At 35.8% G+C, this 20,196-nt stretch overlaps 1 protein-coding gene across 4 annotated transcripts in view; it reads right to left on the bottom strand.

The window, feature by feature from the left end:
• The window catches only part of LMNTD1 (lamin tail domain containing 1), a 442,400-nt gene that overhangs the window by 22,733 nt on the left and 399,471 nt on the right, over positions 1-20,196 (bottom strand). For all 4 annotated transcript variants that reach the window (XM_060305881.2, XM_060305879.1, XM_060305878.1 and 1 more), the window contains 3 exons: positions 19,631-19,829; positions 1,094-1,280; positions 435-554 (listed from right to left, as the gene is read on the bottom strand). In XM_060305881.2, the coding sequence (XP_060161864.1) occupies positions 435-554; positions 1,094-1,280; positions 19,631-19,829 (506 nt within the window). The remainder of the gene's footprint in view (positions 1-434; positions 555-1,093; positions 1,281-19,630; positions 19,830-20,196) is intronic.

Raw genomic sequence — 20,196 nt, 5'->3', positions numbered from 1 at the left:
AAAGTCCCAGGCGTTGAATCATATAAGATGCCTATTAAATTTCTGACATGTAATATAGAGGCTACAAATCATATAGGACAACAATGTGGTGGGTGAAAAATATCTAGCCCTGTTTAAAAATCAGTAGACTCGGGGCTGCCCTGGTGGCTCAGTGGTTAAGAATCTGCCTGCCAGTGCAGGGGACCTGGGTTCGTAGCCCTGGTCCGGGAAGATCCCACAAGCCGCGGAGCGACTAAGCCCGCAAGCCACAACTACTGAAGCCCGCATGCCTAGAGCCTAGAGCCAGTGCTCTGCAACAAGAGAAGCCACCGCAATGAGAAGCCTGCACACCACAATGAAGAGTAGCCCCCGCTTGCCGCAACTAGAGAAAACCCGCGTGCAGCAACGAAGACCCGACGCAGCCAAAAAAAAAAAAAAAAGAACAGGACACTGACTTCACCATTAGGTTTGCACAGGATTGTTGTACAATTTGGGCTTGTCCTAAATCTGTTTTGTTCCTTCCAAAGAAAATCTGATGGTGGTTGGTGCTTTGCTTCAGATGCTGCTGCCCAGACCTGAAAGAAAATAGTTTGTTAATAACAATTGCCCATTGGAGTTCAACATAGTTTTATAAATGTCAGAGGGTTATTGCAACACATCTTTCTAAGCAGGTGAGGTTTTTAAACTATAATGACTGTATAATATGTAATGTCAAGCTGTGTAACTGAACAGCTACTGTATGTGGTTTAAAGTAAAGCCCAAGAAAGAGAGGGGAACTCTCCAGTGTCACCTAAACAAACCCTCTCTTTGTATTTTCTTCAAAGATTATGTCTGCTTAGTTTTAGGAACGTAGGTATTTTATTTTGATAGTTAAATCATAAAAGCACAGAGTATTGTATGCCAAATTGAAGAAAGCTATGGAAATTTAATTATGGGTATTCATTTATATCCAGAGATGGACAAAGTGGCACAATTAACCAACAACAACCAAAAAATCACATTTAACAGAGAGATCGAGGGATGAAGAAAGCACTGGTGCTAAGCCATGGTCTGACTGGGTAAATGAGTTTTCCCTGAACAAATCTAGTTCAGAGTATTTATATCTTATACTCACTGTTACCGTGGAATTGGCCTGCATTTTGATATTGGGAAGGAATTGGTACAGAGAGACTGTTTGTCCATCCACATTTTGTTGGAGAATATGATTTCCGATTTCCAGTTCTTTGTCAAGGGAAGAGTTAATGAGCTTCACGCATAAACCTTTGACATTCACTTCAGCTATTTTAATGTCTCCAAGAGCACTAGAAAATAAAACTCAAAGATTATAAGGTGTCTTCAGATGAGCGTGTCTTTAGCTCACTTTAAGGACTGAATAATAAATATGCTTTGGAAGTTGTTCCTAAGCTGTATATTCTGTTGGACAAATTCCGTGTAGAAATAGTGTATTTTGTGCCTTAAGCAAATGGCTTGATTTCTTAGTTCTGTTTGGTTATCTGTGCAACAAAATGATCTTTCACATAAAATAAACTTTAAAAATGCTTTAGGTATCAACATAAAAATGCCATTGGGAGGTACTATTATTATTATTTAAATTTCCTACTGTTCTTCACAAGAAATACTGAGACATGAAACTCTCAAGTAGATCAAGAGGAAAGTTAAACTATTTAGTTTATTTCTGATAAGGTTACTGTGAACATGAATTGCAACTATATGCTTAAAAGAATTCTGCAAACTTAAAACATACACATATAAGATGGTATTTTTTCCCCTTCTAACATTTCGAGAGCTTAGTATGTATCAAGGACCAGGTTAAACATTTATATATCAGCATTTTTCAGAGTGTGGGTCACAACCTATAAGTATTGGGTTGGCCAAAAAGTGCCTTCTGTGTTTAAGTAAAAATAAAAGACACATTTTTCATTTGCACCAAGAACTTTATTGAACAACGTATTCATCCTTTTATTCCACTATCTTCTGCCATTTTTCAGGCAACTTCATAATTCCATCTTCCCAAAACTTTTTATCTTTTTGAGCAAAGAACTTGTCCAGGTGCCTTTTACAGTCTTCCGGGGAATTGTAAATTTTTAGTAAGAGAATTTTGTAAAGACCCAAATAAATGGAAATCCGAAGGTGCAATGTTTGGTGAACATGGCAGATGACTCAGAACTTCCCAGCCGAGCTGGAACAGTTTTTGCCTGGTCGTCAAAGAAATATGTGGTCTTGCCTTATCCTGATGGAAGATTATGTGTTTTCTGTTGACTAATTCCGGATGCTTTTCATCGAGTGCTGCTTTCAGTTGGTCTAACTGGGAGCAGTACTTGTGGGAATTAATCGTTTGGTTTTCTGGAAGGAGCTCATAATAAAGGGCTCCCCTCCAGTCCCACCATATACACAACATCACCTTCTTTGGATGAAGACCCGCCTTTGGTGTGGTTGGTGGTGGTTCATTTCGCTTGCCCCACGATTTCTTCCATTCCACATTATTGTACAATATCCACTTTTCATGGCCCATCACAATTTGTTTAAAAAGCGGAACGTTTTCATTACATTTCAGTAGAGAATCGTATGTGGAAATACAGTCAAGAAGGTTTTTTTTGCTTAACTTATGTGGAACCCAAACATCAAAGCGATTGACGTAACTAAGCTGGTGCAAATGATTTTCAATGTTTGATTTGGATATTTTGAGTATGTCGGCTATCTCCCGCATGGTATAACGTTGATTGCTGTCAGTTAATGTCTCGAGTTGATCGGTATCAACTTCAACTGGTCTACCTGACCATGGAGCGTTGTCCAGCGAGAAATCTCCACCACAAAGTTTTGCAAACCACTTTTGACACATTCGATCAGTCACAGCAACTTCTCCATACACTGCACAAATCTTTTTTTGCATGTGGGTTGCATTTTTACTTTTCTTGAAATAATAAAGCATAATATGCCGAAAATGTTGCTTTTTTTCTTCCATCTTCAATATTAAAATGGCCACACAAAAATTCACCAATTTTGACGTCTTTTTTTAAATGCATGCTTATATGACAGCTGTCACATACAATCTAACAAAATTGTTTTGAATGAAGTTAAAGACAACTAAGTGCTACTAGAGTCATCTTACGGAAAAAAAACGAATGAAACTTTTGGCCAACCCAATAAGCCATGAAATCCCTTTGGTGGGTTAGGGACATAACTTTAAAAATGAAATATACCCCTACCAATAATAGGAACCAATACTTATGATGTACCAGGCACTTTTAAGATATTATCAATAAATCTATGATTTCATATCTATAATTCCGAAATGCAAACATATCTGAAAAACCAAAAGATTCTTAAAAAAACACACTTAAAGCAAAATCTGACCTGAATTCCTTTGGTGGCAAAACCTGACCTGAAACTGAGGACAGGCTAGTTACTGTCTTCATTCATGATTTGTGTAACTATTCATAAATTTGGCTGTGGAAAGATTACTGTTTGATTTTGGATACTTCTCCAAGCCCTATTGGGGTGTTACGTAATATGTGTTCTAGTCACCATATTACTTTCTTAAAATCCTCCAAATTCTGAATTTGGAAACATGTAAGTCTCCAAATGTTTTGGTAAAGGCATTGTGGACTGGTAGTTACTTATTTAATTCTCACAAAAGGCTACATATTTCTTATTGAAGTTCACCATAAAAAATTTGAAAAAAACTGTATTACCTCATTTAATTCTCACAACAACCCAGTGAGACAGGTACTATTTTTAGTCCAACTTTATAGAAAAGGAAACTGAGGTTTAGAGAGATTAACTGCCATGTCCAAGTTCTCTCAATAAATGTCAGTTCTTGTTCTTCTTTTGCAACTAGTAAAATCTCAAAGAAGTTTGATCCAACCATTCAAATTGTTTAAATTTTGTATACACCCTGGTGGTTGAGCACTGCTAGAAGATACACACACATACACACACACACACACACACACACACACACACACACACACACACACACACACACAGTATAGACTGCTGCCAGCAAATGAATTAGTGGCCTCCAGCCACATGTGGGCCCTTAGCGATTGGCAGCAAACTGTGTTCTTCATGAGCTGAGCCAGCACCTTCTGTCATTCCCTCAACAACATTCAAATCCCTGCCTCACATCTCCAGTTTTATTGTCAGAAAATGATCTCACTAAGAAAATAGAGCCATCAGAAAGAAGTGTGTTTTCCTGCTTTCCACTTAGATGCAGGTTCACCCATGCCCACACTGACCTCTTCGTTCTAGCCACCTCGTTTCAGTGCAAGAGGAACCCTTCTCCCATCTAAAGTGAAACTCTGCTTACCACCTCCTGCTGCTGCTTTGGTGTTTCAGTCTCATTCATTTTTCTCCTTTCACACCAACCTCTCCCTCTAGACTGCCTCTTTCCCCCAAATATGTACATATCTTCCAAGTGCTATAACCTTAAAAAAGAAAAACACAATCCTCCTCTGGCTTCCACTTCCTACTGCCATCACAACCGAGCTTTTGGAAAGACTACGGCATGAGTTCTTCATCTCTTATTCACTCCCTCAACCCATGACCATATATTTCTGCCTTAGACCAAGATGATTAGGCCCTCTTAAATTGGTCATCAATCAGTAAATTGAGTGGTAACTTTTCAGTCTCTGTCTTTTTTTAAATAGAGGTATAATTGACATATAACATTATATTAGTTTGGGGTGTACAACATAATGATTCAGTATTTGTATATAAGGCAAAATGATCACCACAATAAATCTAGTTAACAACATTGATCACCATATATAGTTACAATTATTTTTTCTTGTGAGGACAACTGTTAAGATCTACTCTCCTAGCAACTTTCAATACAATACAGTATTAGTAACTGTGGTCTCCATTCTGTACATTACATCCCAATGACTTATTTATTTTAGAAGTGGAAATCTGTACTTTTTGACCCCCTTCTCCCATTTTGCCCACTCCCCACCTCTTGCTTCTGGCAACCAATCTGTTCTCTGTATCGATGAGTTCTTTTTTTTTTTTTTAGCTTTCATTGATAAGTGAGATCATATGGTATTTGTCTTTCTCTGACTTATTTTACTTAGCACAATGCCTTTGAGGTCCATCCATGTTGTTGCAAATGGCAAGATTTAATTCTTTTTTTATGGCTGAATAATATTGCATTTTATATTTATACCACATTTTATTTACCAATCGTCCATTGATGGACACTTAGGTCGTTTCCATATCTTGGCTATTGTAAATAATGCTGCAGTGAATATGGTGGTGCATATATCTTTTTGAATTAGAGGTTTTGCTTTCTTCAGATAAATACACAAAAGTGGAATTGCTGGATTATATGATAGTTCTGTTTTTAATTTTTTGAGGGACTTCCATACTGTTTTCCATAGTGGTTCAATTTACATTCCCACCACTCAGTCTTTGTCTTAATGTCTCTGTGATACCTGCCTCTGCCAGACAGGTCCTTCTCTCCTTGTTTCCCCAAGTCCACTGTTTTTCTTCTACCAGTCTGGTTGCTCCTTTATAGTCTCTTTTTCAGATTTCTCTTCCTTCATCCATTTCTCAGACGTGAATCCCTGGGATTCTGCCCTTAACCCTCTTTTATTCCCATCACACTCTATACACGTGATATCACCCACAAACAGGGTTTTCAGCAACCATTAATACACTGATGACTGCTAAATCTAAATCCTTTTCCTGCTGAGCTTCAGACCCATAGACCCCGTAGAAAGAAAGACCCCAAAGATACCTCTAAATCAACATGCCCCAAAATGAATTCATCATTTTAGAAAAGTAGAAAACCTATTCCAGGAAATTTCATCATCATTTATCCTGTTGGCCACGCCTGAAACTTCTATTACTTTCCTGCTGTCTTATCCTTCTTGCCTTATCTGTGATGATGTTCTATTAATATTACTCTTTAGTATCTTCTGTATATAGTGCCTTCTCTCCATCCCTATTGCTGCTGTCTTCATTAGATCCCAATGACTTATTTGTGATGATGTTCTATTAATATTACTCTTTAGTATCTTCTGTATATAGTGCCTTCTCTCCATCCCTATTGCTGCTGTCTTCATTAGGCTCTCATCACCTCTGTGTCACAGTGTAACAGTGTCTTAACTGGTTTCTCCAGTCTTGCTCCCTCCTAACCATTCAACATTTTGCTTCCAGAGCAATCTTTGTACAAGGATAAATCCTTCAAAGTCTGACCATTTCTTTCTAGAGAAAACACCAATGTCACAGCATGGAAACAAGGCCCTACGTAATCTATCAGCCTCTTTAATTTCTTTTTTTCCCTACTTCCTATCTTTGCTTAAATTGCAAAACCACAAGAATTTCTCACAAGACTTGTGATAATTCATGTCATTGCATGCTTCACCCATTGCCTGTGCATGCGCTATTCCTTCTTCTTGTTCCACAACACTTGAAATTTTCAGACTTCTTAATACTTAATATCTTGGGTACAAAATATCTCATTGTTATTTTAACTTGATTTTCCCTGTTTATAGTGCAGCTGAGTAAGCTACTTATTGGCTACTCAGTTTTCTTTTGAAAATTGTCTTTCATATAATTTAGTCCATTTCTATAGGGTTGTTTTACATTTTTATGATGGATTTATAGGATAGTATTTAAATATATACAGAAATTTTTGAAAGAACTGTGTGGTAATAAGTGGGTATTATCCATGTTAAGTTGCTATGTTGGTAATAACTTCCTATGACAGCAAGAGAAAACTAACATATGCTTCTTATGAATTGTAGAATCACAGTGCTAAAAATATTGCCTGCAGTTTTGGTCTCAATGCCCTCACCAGAGATTTATTCCAGAGTTTTCTGTTTTCTATTTTTCTGTTGATAAACCAGCTACCAATCTTTTTGTTGTTCCTTTGAAGGTAAGTGTCCTTTTTCTCTGGCTAAGATTTTCCTTACTTCTGTTTTAGAAGTTTTTCTACATCATACCTAAGGTTTTGGTTTTTTTTTTTTTTTGTCCCCTATGTTTTCTCTTGCTGGGAGTTGGTAGTGTTGTTTGTACCTGTGGCTTGATGTATTTCATTTTTGGGAAAATTCTCTGCCAGTATTTCCACCAATACTGTTCTACCTCAGTCCTTCTCTACTCTCCTTAGTGACTTCAATTACAAGCATTTAGATTTTTAAAAATCTTGCCCTAAGTTTTCCTTATGCTTGTTTTTTTCTAATCTCTTTGCTCTCTATAATTCAGCCTGGATGTTTTCTTCTGAGAATGTTCCAGTTCAATAATTCTCTCTTCTGTTGCATCAAATATATTGTTAAACTCATCTACTTTTGAAATAGTAATTTCTGTTATTGGATTTTTTTTCTAGAATTTCCTACTGATTCTTTTATTTTTAGTTTCCAGTTCTATGCTAAAAATTTTTCTTGTCATTTAATTCCTTGACTATTTTAGTCAAGGTTATTTAAAAATCCCTGTCAGATAACCATAATATCTGGATCACCTAGGCCTGTTTTTATTGTCCATTTTTAATCTTAGTTTTGGGTCAACTTTTATTGTTTGTATGCCTTGTTATTTTTGATTTAGTGCCTAGTATGATAGATTAAACATTGCAGAGGTAATTTAAAACTATGTATAATTTTTTCTTGATCCAGAGAGGATTTACTTTAACTTCTGGCAGCCATCTACATTGGGGGGAAACCACTTTAATCCAATCAGGGTGTGAAATAATTTGACACTAGGCTTTGGCCCCAATTAGGCTGGTTTATTTTGAAGATAGCCTTAATACTGTGTGTACCTTTGAAGTTACAACTGAAAGCCTGGGGTGTTTATCAATGACCCTCCTTCTTGACAGGCCCTGAATCAAGCCAATTTTTATTCACCCAGTCCCGTGAGACTGCCAAAATCTTTGAATAACTTCTCAGCCTCTTAGCTGCTGCTTTCAAATTGACAACTGTTTTGAGGAGAAAAGTGGCTCCAAATGTCAGGTTATCACTCTGAGTTTCCTCTCCTAGAAGAGGACTTGTGAGAATATAAGATGTAAAATCTATGAAATCTTTATGTATTTATTTATTTATTTGGTTGTGCCGGATCTTAGTTGTGGCAAGCGGGCTCCTTAGTTGTGGTTCATGGGCTCCTTAGTTGCAGCTCACTGGCTCCTTAGTTATGGCACATGGCTCCTTAGTTGTGGCATGAGAACTCTTAGTTGCAGCATGCGTGTGGGATCTAGTTCTCTGGCCAGGGATCGAACTGGGGCCCCCTGCATTGGGAGTGTGGAGTCTTAACCACTGTGCCACCAGGTAAGTCACAATCTATGAAACCTTGATCTACACTACCAAACTGCCTTCAGTGGTCTCACTTTATACCCATACTACATTGTATGAGGTTGCCTGTTTTGTAGAGAGGTTCACTTTTGAGCAATGTATATACCTGTTCCTTTCTTTTACGTTACTGTTATGGTTTTTACTAAATTGTAGATATAACATTTTTACTCTTATAGAATAGCTCTAGAATTTCTCTATGTCATCCTCATTCTAGTGTTAACTGAAATCTCTGTGGGATGTTTTTATTTTTTGACAGAATTCCTTTTTGTTTTTGAGACTTGCTTTTTCTGCCTGGGAAGATGAGCAGTAGTTTGAGTTTTTCTTTTAACCAGATGACTCTAGAATAGCTCAGTTATCTCTTTGTTATCATATATGTAATTGGATATGTACAGTTGCTTTTCAAAAACATTTCATTATTCAAGTGAAACGTTTATTCATTCATGTTAAATTTTTTATTTTATGCATATAAGTAGAATAAATTAGCTTGTCTGAAAGAAAAAATACCATTGTTCATATCAGGGCTAGCCACTTCATTTGCCTTCCTTTTGATATAAGGCCAAAAGTTACAGGAAAATACTTCACATAATACATGGAAATTCACTGAGCCAGGGCTGTTAATCTGCTATCACACAACCTTCTGTAGTTATCTTTTTTTCCTTCCCTGTAAGCCTTCCCATTTTTCCTTAGTAGGAAAATGACTTGAAACCTCTAAGTTGTGACTGGCTGAGAGTGTAGAGTGATGTACCAATCATTCTGTCAGTAGCCTTTGCATGGTCTTGATTTATAGAGATTGAAAAGACAAATGGCTATATCACTTCTTTAAAAATGACAATTTTTCATTATTTAAGCTCTGATTTTTCTAGTTGTTGTAGTCTACTTGATAGCTCCATGCTACTTTACTTATCTTACTTTAGATTTTTGCTACTCTAAAGTTTATTAAACTTATCTTTAGCATTTCATTTCTTCCAATATGCATCTACCTAACATTATCTATGAAAATTGGCACCTGTGTTTATAGTTGCCATTAACACATGGAAAGACAAAGACCACATGATCACACTTTTTAATCAGATTCAGAAAAAGTATTTGACAAAATTCAACATCTTTTCACTATAAAAACTCTCAAAAAATAGGTAAAGAAGGACCATACCTCAGCACAATAAAGGACATATATGAAAAGCCCACAGCTAACACAATCAATGAGGAAAAACTTCCTCTAAGATCCACAACAAGGCAGGGATGCCTATTCTCACCACTGCTATTCATCTTAGTACTGGAAGTCCTACCCAGAGCAATCAGGAAAGAAAAAGAAACAGAAGGTGCCAAATTAGAAGGGAATAAGTGAATTATCTCTGTTTGCAGATGACATGATCATATAGGTAAAAAACCCTAAGAACACCACAAAACAAATTCAGTAAATTGTAGGATGCGAAAATCAACATACAAAAATCAGTGGCATTTCTGTACACTAACAATGAACTAACCAAAAGGGAAGTTAAGAAAACGATCCCATTTACATTAGCAACAAAAGAACAAAATACTTAGGCAATAACTTAACCAAAAAAATGAAAGATTTATACACTGAAAACTACAAAACACTGGTGAAGGAAATTTAAAAAGACACAAATAAATGGAAAGATATTTCATGTTCATGGATTGGAAGAAGTAATGTTGTCAAAATGTTCATACCAGTCAAAGTGTTTAGAGATTCAATGCAATCGCCATCAAAATCCCAATGGCATTTTTAAACAGAAGCTGTAAAAAAAAAAAAAAATCCTAAAATTTATGTGAAACTACAAAAGACCCCAAATAGCCAAAGCATTCTTGAGCAAGAATAAAGCTGGAAGTATGACACTTCCTGACTTCAAATTATATTATAAAGCTAAAGTAACTAAAACAGTGTGGTACCAGCATTAAAAAAGACATATAGACCAATGGAACAGAATAGAGAACCCAGAAACAAACCCACACATTTATGGTCTGCTGCTCTTCAACAGGAGTGCCAAGATGGGGAAAGAATAGTCTCTTTAATAAATGCTGGAAAAGTGGATATCCACATGCAAAAAATGAAATTGGACCTCTATCACACACCATACACAAAAATCAACTCAAAGTGGGTTAAAGACTTAAAGGTAAGGCTCAAAACCATAAAACTCCTATAAGAAAATATGGGGGAAAACCTTCTTGACATTCGTCTTGACAATAATTTCTTAGCTAACACACCAAAAGCACAGGTGAGAAAAGCAAATATAGAAAAATGGGATTACCTCAATTTAAAAAGCTCCTGCACAGCAAAGGAAACAATCAACAAAATGAAAAGGCAACCTACAAAATGGGAAAAAATATTTGCAAATCATATATTTGATAAGGGGTTAATATCTAAAATATATGAGAACTCCACACAACTCAATAGCAAAATACTCAAATAATGCAAACACAAATCCCCCCCCCCCCCCCCCCCCCCCCCCCCCCCCCTCTCACCCCCCCCCCCCCCCCCCCCCATAACAGTCCAACACACAATAGCTCTCACCTCACACACCATAACAAGAACTTATCAAAACCAACATGAAGATTCACCCCCCCCCTATAACACAAACGACCATCAAAGAGACAACACAGTCACTGTAGTGTGAGAGAATGTACTGAAAGCCATGTGCACTGTTGGAAACTAAAATTGATGCAGTGCTATGGAAACTCATATGAGCCTTCAAGATTAAATAGAACTACCATATGATCCGGCAATCCCACTTCCAGGTATTTGAAGGAAATAAATTACCATTTGTTGAGTTATCTGCACCACCTATGGTTATTTCACAATAGCCAGATACAGACACACAAAGTGTCCATTGACAGATGAATGGATAAAGTGAATGTGGTATTTATTTATAAATACAGTTGATTATTAAACAGTGCAGGGGTTAGGGGTGCCGACCACACACACAGTGGAAAATCAGCATATAACTTTATAGTCCGCCCTCCACATCCATGATTCCACATCCACAGATTCAGCCAAACACAGATCATGTAGTACTTGAGTATTAATTGAAAAATTCCACCTATAAGTGAACCCAAGCAGTTCATACCTGTGTTGTTCAAGAGTCAGCTGTGTATATATATATATATATATATATATATACACACACATACACACACACACACACACACACACACACATATGTAATGGAGTATTATTCAGCCATAAAATGAAGGACGACCTGCCATTTGTGACAACATGGATGGATGTTGAGCACATTATGCTAAGTGAAATAAATCAGACAGAGAAAGACAAATACTCTATGATCTCACTTATATGTGGAATTTTAAAAAGCTGAATTCATATAAACAGAAATTAGAACAGTGTTTGCCAGAGGATAGAAGGTAGGGGAAATGGGGGAAATATTGGTCAAAGGATAAAAACTTCCAGTTATAAGATGAATAATTTCTGGGAATCTTATGAACAGCATGGTGACTATAGTTAAAAATACGGTATTATATACTTGAAAATTGCTAAGACAGTAGACAGTGGATCTTAAATGTTCTCACCAGAAAAAAAAAAAAGGTAATTATGTGAAGGATGTGCTAACTAATTTTATTACGGTAATCATTTCACAATACATATGAGTATCAAATCATCATTATGTAAGTTACACAATGTTATTTGTCAATTATATCTCAATAAAAACCCCCAAAAGACAAAAAAATGAAGTTGTACGTCTTAAATATATGCAATTATGTCAATGATATCTCAATAAAACTGTCTAAAAAAAGTGAAAGAAGAAATGGTTATAAGCAGATCCATACTACAAAAAATGTTAAAGGAAGTTCTTTTCAGGTACTAGCATAATTAAAATGGATGGAAATATAATTTATAGATCAAAAAAATAAACAAAACAAAACAAACAAAAAGAACTAAAAAGCAAAGAAAAGCAGTGAAAATACATAAGGGTAAATATATAATATTTTTCTTATCATTTAAATTTCTTTTAAAAATTGATTATTTAAGCCAAAATAACTATGGAGTATGGGATTTACACCATATGTAGAAGTAAAATACGTGACAGCAGAAGCACAATGGCTGGGAAAAGAGAAATGAAATTATAGTATTCTAAGGCTCTTATACTATTTGTGAAGTGGTAAAATATAAGATGAGGGTAGTCTGTAATAGGCTCAAGATGTATCCTATAAACCTGGAAGGAACCCCTAAAATAAAAGAGTTATAGCTAATCAGCCAACAATGGAGATAAAATGGAATATAAATAATGATTAATTTCAAAGAAGACAGAAAAAGAAGAAAGAGAGAACAGAACAGTTGGGACAAATAGAAAATGAACAACAAGATAACAGAATTAATCAACCATATTAAAAATTACTTTAAATCTAAATTGTTTAAATGCCCAAATTAAAAGAGATTGTCAGAAGATGAAAGAGCAAGCCTACTGCATTCTACCTGTCGATACAAAACGTAATATTAAATATAAAGACACAAATAGGCTAAAAGTAAAAGGATAAAAAAAGATATACCATGCTAACACTAGTAAAAGAAAGCTGGAATGCCTATATTGATATTAGACATAGTAGATTTCTGAGCAAAGAATAATGCCATGGATAAAGAAGTTTATTTCATAATGATATAGACATCAATTCTATGTTGGAAGAAGATATAACAATCCTAAATGTTTATACACCTAAAAACAGGGCTTCAAAATACATGAAACTAAAACTGATAGAACTGCAAGAAGAAATCAATGAATCCACAATTATAGTTGGAAATTTTAACACCCCTTTTTCAATAATTGATGGACATAAAATCAACAAAAAAGACAATAGACTTAACACCATCAATCAATTTGACCTGATCAATATTTATAAAACACTCCACTCAACAATAAATATATTTACCAAAACATTTACCAGGATAGACAATATCTGCTATAAAGCAAGTCTCAATACATTTAAAAGGACTCAAGTCATATAAATTATGTTCTTTGACCACTATGAAACTGAATTAGAAATCAGTAACAAAAGATATCTGGAAAATCATCAGAACTGGAAAAGTCTGTAAAATATTTGGGAGCTAAATAATAGACTTCTTATTACTCAAGGATCAAAGAAGAAATAAAAATGGAAACTAGAAACTATTTTGATGCCACAGCTAAGTGCTGAATCTTGGGAAGACTATCCCTGGGAGAGGACTCAATCTAGCTATGCAGAGATAGCAAGGAGAGCCTGGAGTGTGTTCTGGGTGGAGCAGCGGTGGCCACTGTCAGCACACTCAGGAGTACACAGCAGCTCTCCCGGTGAGATTGCCCTGGGCTCTGCCCACTCCATACTGCAGCTTAGCACTAGATCTGGGTCCTGGAAGAAGACTGCCACAGAGGCAGCCCAGATCTCAGGCAGCAGCTGAGCCACCTCAATTCCTGCAGCCACAATACCTCAACCCCCAACCCCAGCCTACTTCACATCACAGCTTTGCACTAGATTTAGGACAAACACAACAAAGAAAGGTAAGTGACCTTGGTGCTGCTTCTGATCAGAACCGTGGACACCTACACAAGCAGTGCATAGGTCCTCTGTGACTGCACAGACCTCATTGCTTCAGCAATCACCTCCTTTGGGGCAGGGCGTGCACTCAAGGGCAACAGAGTCTGATTGAACCTGATCCTCAGGGCTTCTGCTCCAACAACTGGGAAGTAGACCCTGCTCCTGACAGGGCAGCAACAGCCATGGAGCAGAGAGTAAGTCCAGCCTCACAACCTGCACAGGCTCTACACACTACAACACCAACCACACCCCTATCAAGGGGATAATGGCCAGCACACCTTTAGGAAAGACATGGCAAATGTCCATATCAAAAGCAGTCATCACACCAAAAACGCTGGACACACAATGTCTACACAGGGATGTTCCCACATAAAAACACCTCTTCAAGTGATGTTCAACACCACAGCAATCAGACAAGAAAAATTGAAAGGGAAGAAGGTAAAACTGTCAGTATTGCAGATGACATTTTACTCTATATGGAGTCTCCACACAAAAACTATTAGAACTAATGAATGAATTCAGCAAGGTAGCAGGATACAAGATTAATATACAGAAATTTCTTGCATTTTTATACACTAATAATAAAGTAACAGAAAGAGAAATTTAAAAATCTTATTTCAAATCTCGTCAAAAAGAATAAAATACTTAGGAATAAACTTAACCAAGGAGGTAAAAGACCTATATGCTGAAAAATATAACACAGTGACAAAGGAAAGTGCAGAAGATTCAAAGAAATGGAAAGATATATGATGTTTTTGGATAGGAAGAATTAATATTATTAAAATGGCCATAGTACCCAAAGCAATTTACAGATTTAATGCAATCGCTATCAAAATACCGTGACATTTTTTTCAGAACCAGAGCAAATATCCTAAAACTTATATGGAATCACAAAACCCCAGAATTGCCAAAGCGATACTGAGGAAAAAGAACAAAAGCTGGAAGTGTAACTCTTCCACACTTCGGACTGTACTACAAACCTGCAGTAATCAAAACTGTGGTATTGGCACAAAAACAGACTTATGGATCAATGCAACAAGATAGAGAGCCCAGAAATAAACCCACACACCTATTATCAATTAATGTACGACAAAGGAAAGAAGAATATACAATGGAGAAATGAACATCTCTTCAACAAGTGTTGTTGGGAAAGCTGGACAGCTAAAGCTGGATGTAAATCAATGAAATTAGAACATTTCCTCACACCATATGCAAAAGTAAAGTCAAAATTGTTTAAAGACCTAAATGTAAGACATGACACCATATAACTCCTAGAAGAGAACATAGGCAGAACATAATTTAACATAGGTTGTAGCAATATTTTCTTAGATCAGTCGCCCAAGGCAAAAGAAATAAAAGCAAAAGTAAACAAATGGGACATAACCAAACTTAAAAGCTTTTACACAGCAAAGGAAACCATCAACAAAACGAAAAGACAACCTATGGAATGGGGGAAAACAATTGCAAGTGATGCAACCAACAGGGGGTTAATATCCAAAATGTATAAGCAGCTCATACAACTCAATAGTGAAGAAACAAAAAACTACATCCAAAAATGGGTGAAGACCTAAACAGACATTTTTCCAAAGAAGACACATGAAAAGATGCTCAACATCGCTAATTATTAGAGAAATGCAAATCAAAACCACAATGGGGAATCACCTCACACCTGTCAGAATGGCTATCATTAAAAAGTCTACAAATAATAAATGATGGAGAGGGTGTGGAGAAAATAAAACCCTCCTGCTGTTGGTGGGAATGTAAATTGGTGCAGCCACTATGGAAGACAGTACAGAGGTTCCTTCAAAACTAAAAATAGAGCTACCATATGATCCAGCAATCCCACTCCTGGGCATGTATCTGGAAAATGTGGAAACTCAAATTTGAAAAGATACATGCACCCCAATGTTCATAGTAGTACTATTTACAATAGCCAAGGGATGGAAACAACCCAAGTGTCCATCAACAGAGGAGTGGATAATGAAGATGTGGTATATATATATATATATATATATATATATATATATATATATATACACACAATGGAATATTACTCAGGCATAAAAATGAATGAAATATTGCCATTGGCAGCAACATGGATGGACCAAGAGAATTTTATACTTAGTGAAGTAAGTCAGAGAAAGACAAATAATATATCACATGTGGGATCTAAAAAATAATACAAATGAATCTATATACAAAACAGAAAGAGACTCACAGATATAGAAAACAAACTTATGGTTATCAAGGGGAGAGGGAGGGCAGGGGAGGGACAAATTAGGAGTATGGGATTAACAGATACAGACTACTACACCTAAAATACATAAGCAACAAAAATTTACTGTATAACACAAGGAATTCACTATCTTGTAATAATCTATAATGGAATATAATAAAAAATGAATCACTATGCTACACACCTGAACCTAACAAAATATTGTAAATCAACTCTACTTAAATTTTAAAAAAAAGGTACTTTGAAGTGAATGAAAATGAAAATAAAACACATCAAAATTTGTGGGATTCCACTAAAAGCTGTAGTTAGGGGAAATTTTACAGTGCTAAATGCTTGTATTAGAAGAGAAAATGTTTTCAAATCAATGATCTCAACTTCCACCTTGAGAAACTAGAAAAAAAAAATGAAACCTGAAGTAGGCAGAAGAAAGGGAATACAGATCAGAATGGAAATCTATGAATAGAAAACAAAGCAAAAAAAATTAGAGAAAATCAATTAAATGAAACACTGATTCTTTGAAGCTCAAGAAAATTGATAACTCTTGAGCAAGATTTATCAGGAAAAAGAGAGAAGACACATACGGCCATTATCAGCAATAAAAAATGTGACATCACTACAGATTCTATAGATACTAAAAGGATAATAAGGGAATATTATGTATAATTTTACAACAATAAATCTGACAACTTAGATGAAATGGACAAATTCCTTGAAAGACACAAACTACTCAAGTTCACTCAAGAAGAAATAGGTAACTGGACTATCTTGACATCTATTTTAAAGAAGTAAAATCTGTAGGTGAAAACCTTCTCACAAAATAACTCCAGGCCCAGATGGCTTCACTGATGAATTCTATAAAATATTTAAGGAAAAAATAATATTACTTCTACACAAACTCTTCTAGAAAGTAAAGGAGGAGGGAATATATCCCAACTCATTTAATGAGTTGAGTATTACCCTGATACCAGGGCAGACAAAGACATTAACAGGTAAAGAAAACTACAGGCCAGTATTCTTCACAAACATAGATGCAGAAATTTGAAACAAAATTTTAGCCAATTGAATTCAACAATATATGAAAAAGATAAACATTCTGACCAAGGGAGGTTTATTCTAAGGGTGCGGGACTACTTTAACGTTTAAGAAATAAAAAATCATATGATCATCTCAACAGATGTATAAAAAGCATTTGACAAAATCCAGCATTCATTCATATATTCATTGCCACAGATCAAATATTCTGAATCAGAATCCTGTCACTCCTTTGTTTGAAACTTTCCCATTGCTTCCCATTGCCCATAGTGAAGTCTACATTGTCTGGTATTCAACGCTCACTGTGATCTGTCTCCAACCCTGACGCCTACAACCCTGTTATACCTCTTCATGCACTGCTCAGTACATCCATGCTTATACTCATATCTGATCTTAGCTTTTCTGCCTCCCTCATTTTGTTTATGTTGCTCCTTTGTTCAGCCCTGGCTGTGCATTAGAATTACCATGGCATTTAAAACAAAAACCAAAAAAACAAAAAACGATGCCCAATTCCACTAGAAATTTTGATTCAAAGAGTCTGGTGTAGAGTCAGGACATTAAAAGCTCCCCTGGTGATTCAATTTTGTGGGTAGAGTTGAAAACCAATGGTCTAGAATATTCTCAGAGACTCCAAATTTGCATATCCAAAATGTACCTATCTTTCCAAGATGTTTTCCATGATAACTCCTTCACAAAATCTTCCCAGACCATCTCTCCTGGGAAGAAAGCTATCCTCTGAATGCCTTATTACTTTACTTGCTTCTCTCTTGATCCTTACCTGAAGGTCTTCATGATCTGTTTGAGTAAAGTTTCTTAAAACCATATTCATAAGTTTTTTTTGAAGTTTTGCTGAAAATAAGTCATCATTTTTAACATGGTAAGTACTGTATGAATAATTTGATGAAGTGCTTTTAGATGGTTGAGAGAACACTTGGGTATTCACTACAATTAAGTGGCAAAGGTGGTTGATTTTAGGAAATCTGACATAAGGGGGAAAAGTTTTCCTTTATGTTTGACCCTTGACTTTGGCTAACAACTTCTTTTAGTCCTCAAACACCCTCTATCAACATATACTTATCACTAATGGGCAGAAGACGTAAGTATACATTTCTCCAAAGAAGACATATAGATGCCAAAAGGCACACGAAAAGATGCTCATCATCACTAATTATTAGAGAAATGCAAATCAAAACTGCAGTGAGGTACCACTTCACACCGGTCAGAATGGCCATAACTAAAAAGTCTACAAATAATCAATGTTGGAGAGGGTGTGAAGACAAGGGAACCCTCACACACTGTTGGTGGGAATGTAAATTGGTGCAGCCATTATGGAAAACAGTATGGAGATACCTCAAAAAAACAAAAACAGAGTTGCCATATGATCCAGCAATCCCACTCCTGGGCATATATCCAGACAAAACTATAATTCAAAGAGAAACATGCACCCCAATGTTCATAGCAGCACTATTTACAATAGCCAAGCCATGGAAACAACCTAAATGTCCATTGACAGATGAATGGATATAGAAGATGTGGGGTATCTATCTATCTATCTATCTATACATCAGCCATAAAAAAAGAATGAAATAATGCCATACGCAGCAACATGGATGGACTGAGAGATGATCATACTAAGTGAAGTAAGTCAGAAAGAGAAAGACAAATACCATATGGTATCACTTATATGTGGAATCTAAAGTATGACACAAATGAACATATCTATGAAACATAAACAAACTCACAGACATAGAGAACAGACTTTTGGTTGCCAAGGGGGAGGAGGGGTGGGGGAGGGAAGGATTCGGAGTTTGGGATTTGCAGATGCAAACTAGTATACATAAGATGGATAAACAACAAGGTTGTACTGTATAGCACAGGGAACTATATTCAGAATCCTGTGATAAATCATAATGGAAAGAATATGGAAAAGAATGTATATATATGTATAACTGAGTCACTTTGCCGTATACCTGAAATTAACACGACATTGCAAATCAACTATACTTCAATAAAATTTTTTTAAAATGTGTGTTTATTACTAAAAATTCACAATTTAATCTGTTGTTTGTGCAACAAGAAAAACAGGGTTAAGTAAATGCATAGATGCGTCAGCTTTTATTTTAGTTCTAATATCAACTTTCTTCCTGATCAATTCTTGTTTTCTACAGATACTAATAACCATAAAAATGGATCAGTAAGTTATAAATCCATCTTTTTCCTTCTGTCTTGAACTCAAGACAGATAGGAAAGAATTCTAAATCCATCTGATTGATTTGCCAATAATGAAAATTTTCTTGAATAATTGAGTTAACTTTATTGGTAAGCCTTATGTAGTGCTGTTTTCTCTGGCATCTTTGAAGAATTAACTTTCCTTGTTTGGTTCCCTAGAAAGTTATATTGATTCCTTTTAACTGCGCAGAATATGAAACAGTTATATTTTAATGGATTGCTTAGGGTCTTAGATGAGATCATGGATCTAACAACAGTTTAGAACTTTATTTCCTACTAATTTATTACTCCTACCCCAATAGAAGATATTAAATAATTCAAATAGAGTATTTACCTGGATCTAGATTGGCCCACTTCTTCAAGAATCATAGAAAAGTGCTTCCAAGTTTTCTTGGTGGGGAATGAGTGCATGACAAGTTTCTTTGAATCACCAAACAAAGATAGGAAATAATCTTCCCCTTCCCCAACCACAGCTAGCTGAGAAGCAAGCACCGGCATAGTGTGTTTCTTTGGAATTTTGAAGTTGTTGAGTCCTTTCAAAGAAACCAAAGAAGGAAACAATAGAGAGAGAAGTAAATAAAAGATTAGAAGAAACCAAAGCTACTATCTTTATTCTTTGCTTCTACAAAATGATATTCTTTATACTTTTTACTGTCACAGTCAAACTAAGTGAGGATAGTTCGAAGCTTTAAACCAGTCTATAAAATAACCAGTGATTATTTTTAGTGACACTCAATTCCTAGAGATTACTGCAGTTATCTTAAACTATCAATTGTATCATCAGCATAATTACAATTTAACTGATTAAGTTGTACTACAAGCATCATAAGTTTTTGAGTAGGTAAAACATTTGAGTTTCTCAAATTTGGTACACTATATGTAAGTACAACTTTATTCTAG

This window comes from Globicephala melas, chromosome 10, assembly GCF_963455315.2.
Source record: "Globicephala melas chromosome 10, mGloMel1.2, whole genome shotgun sequence".
Classification (NCBI taxonomy): domain Eukaryota; kingdom Metazoa; phylum Chordata; class Mammalia; order Artiodactyla; family Delphinidae; genus Globicephala; species Globicephala melas.
This window is presented reverse-complemented; position numbering and strand designations above follow the sequence as displayed.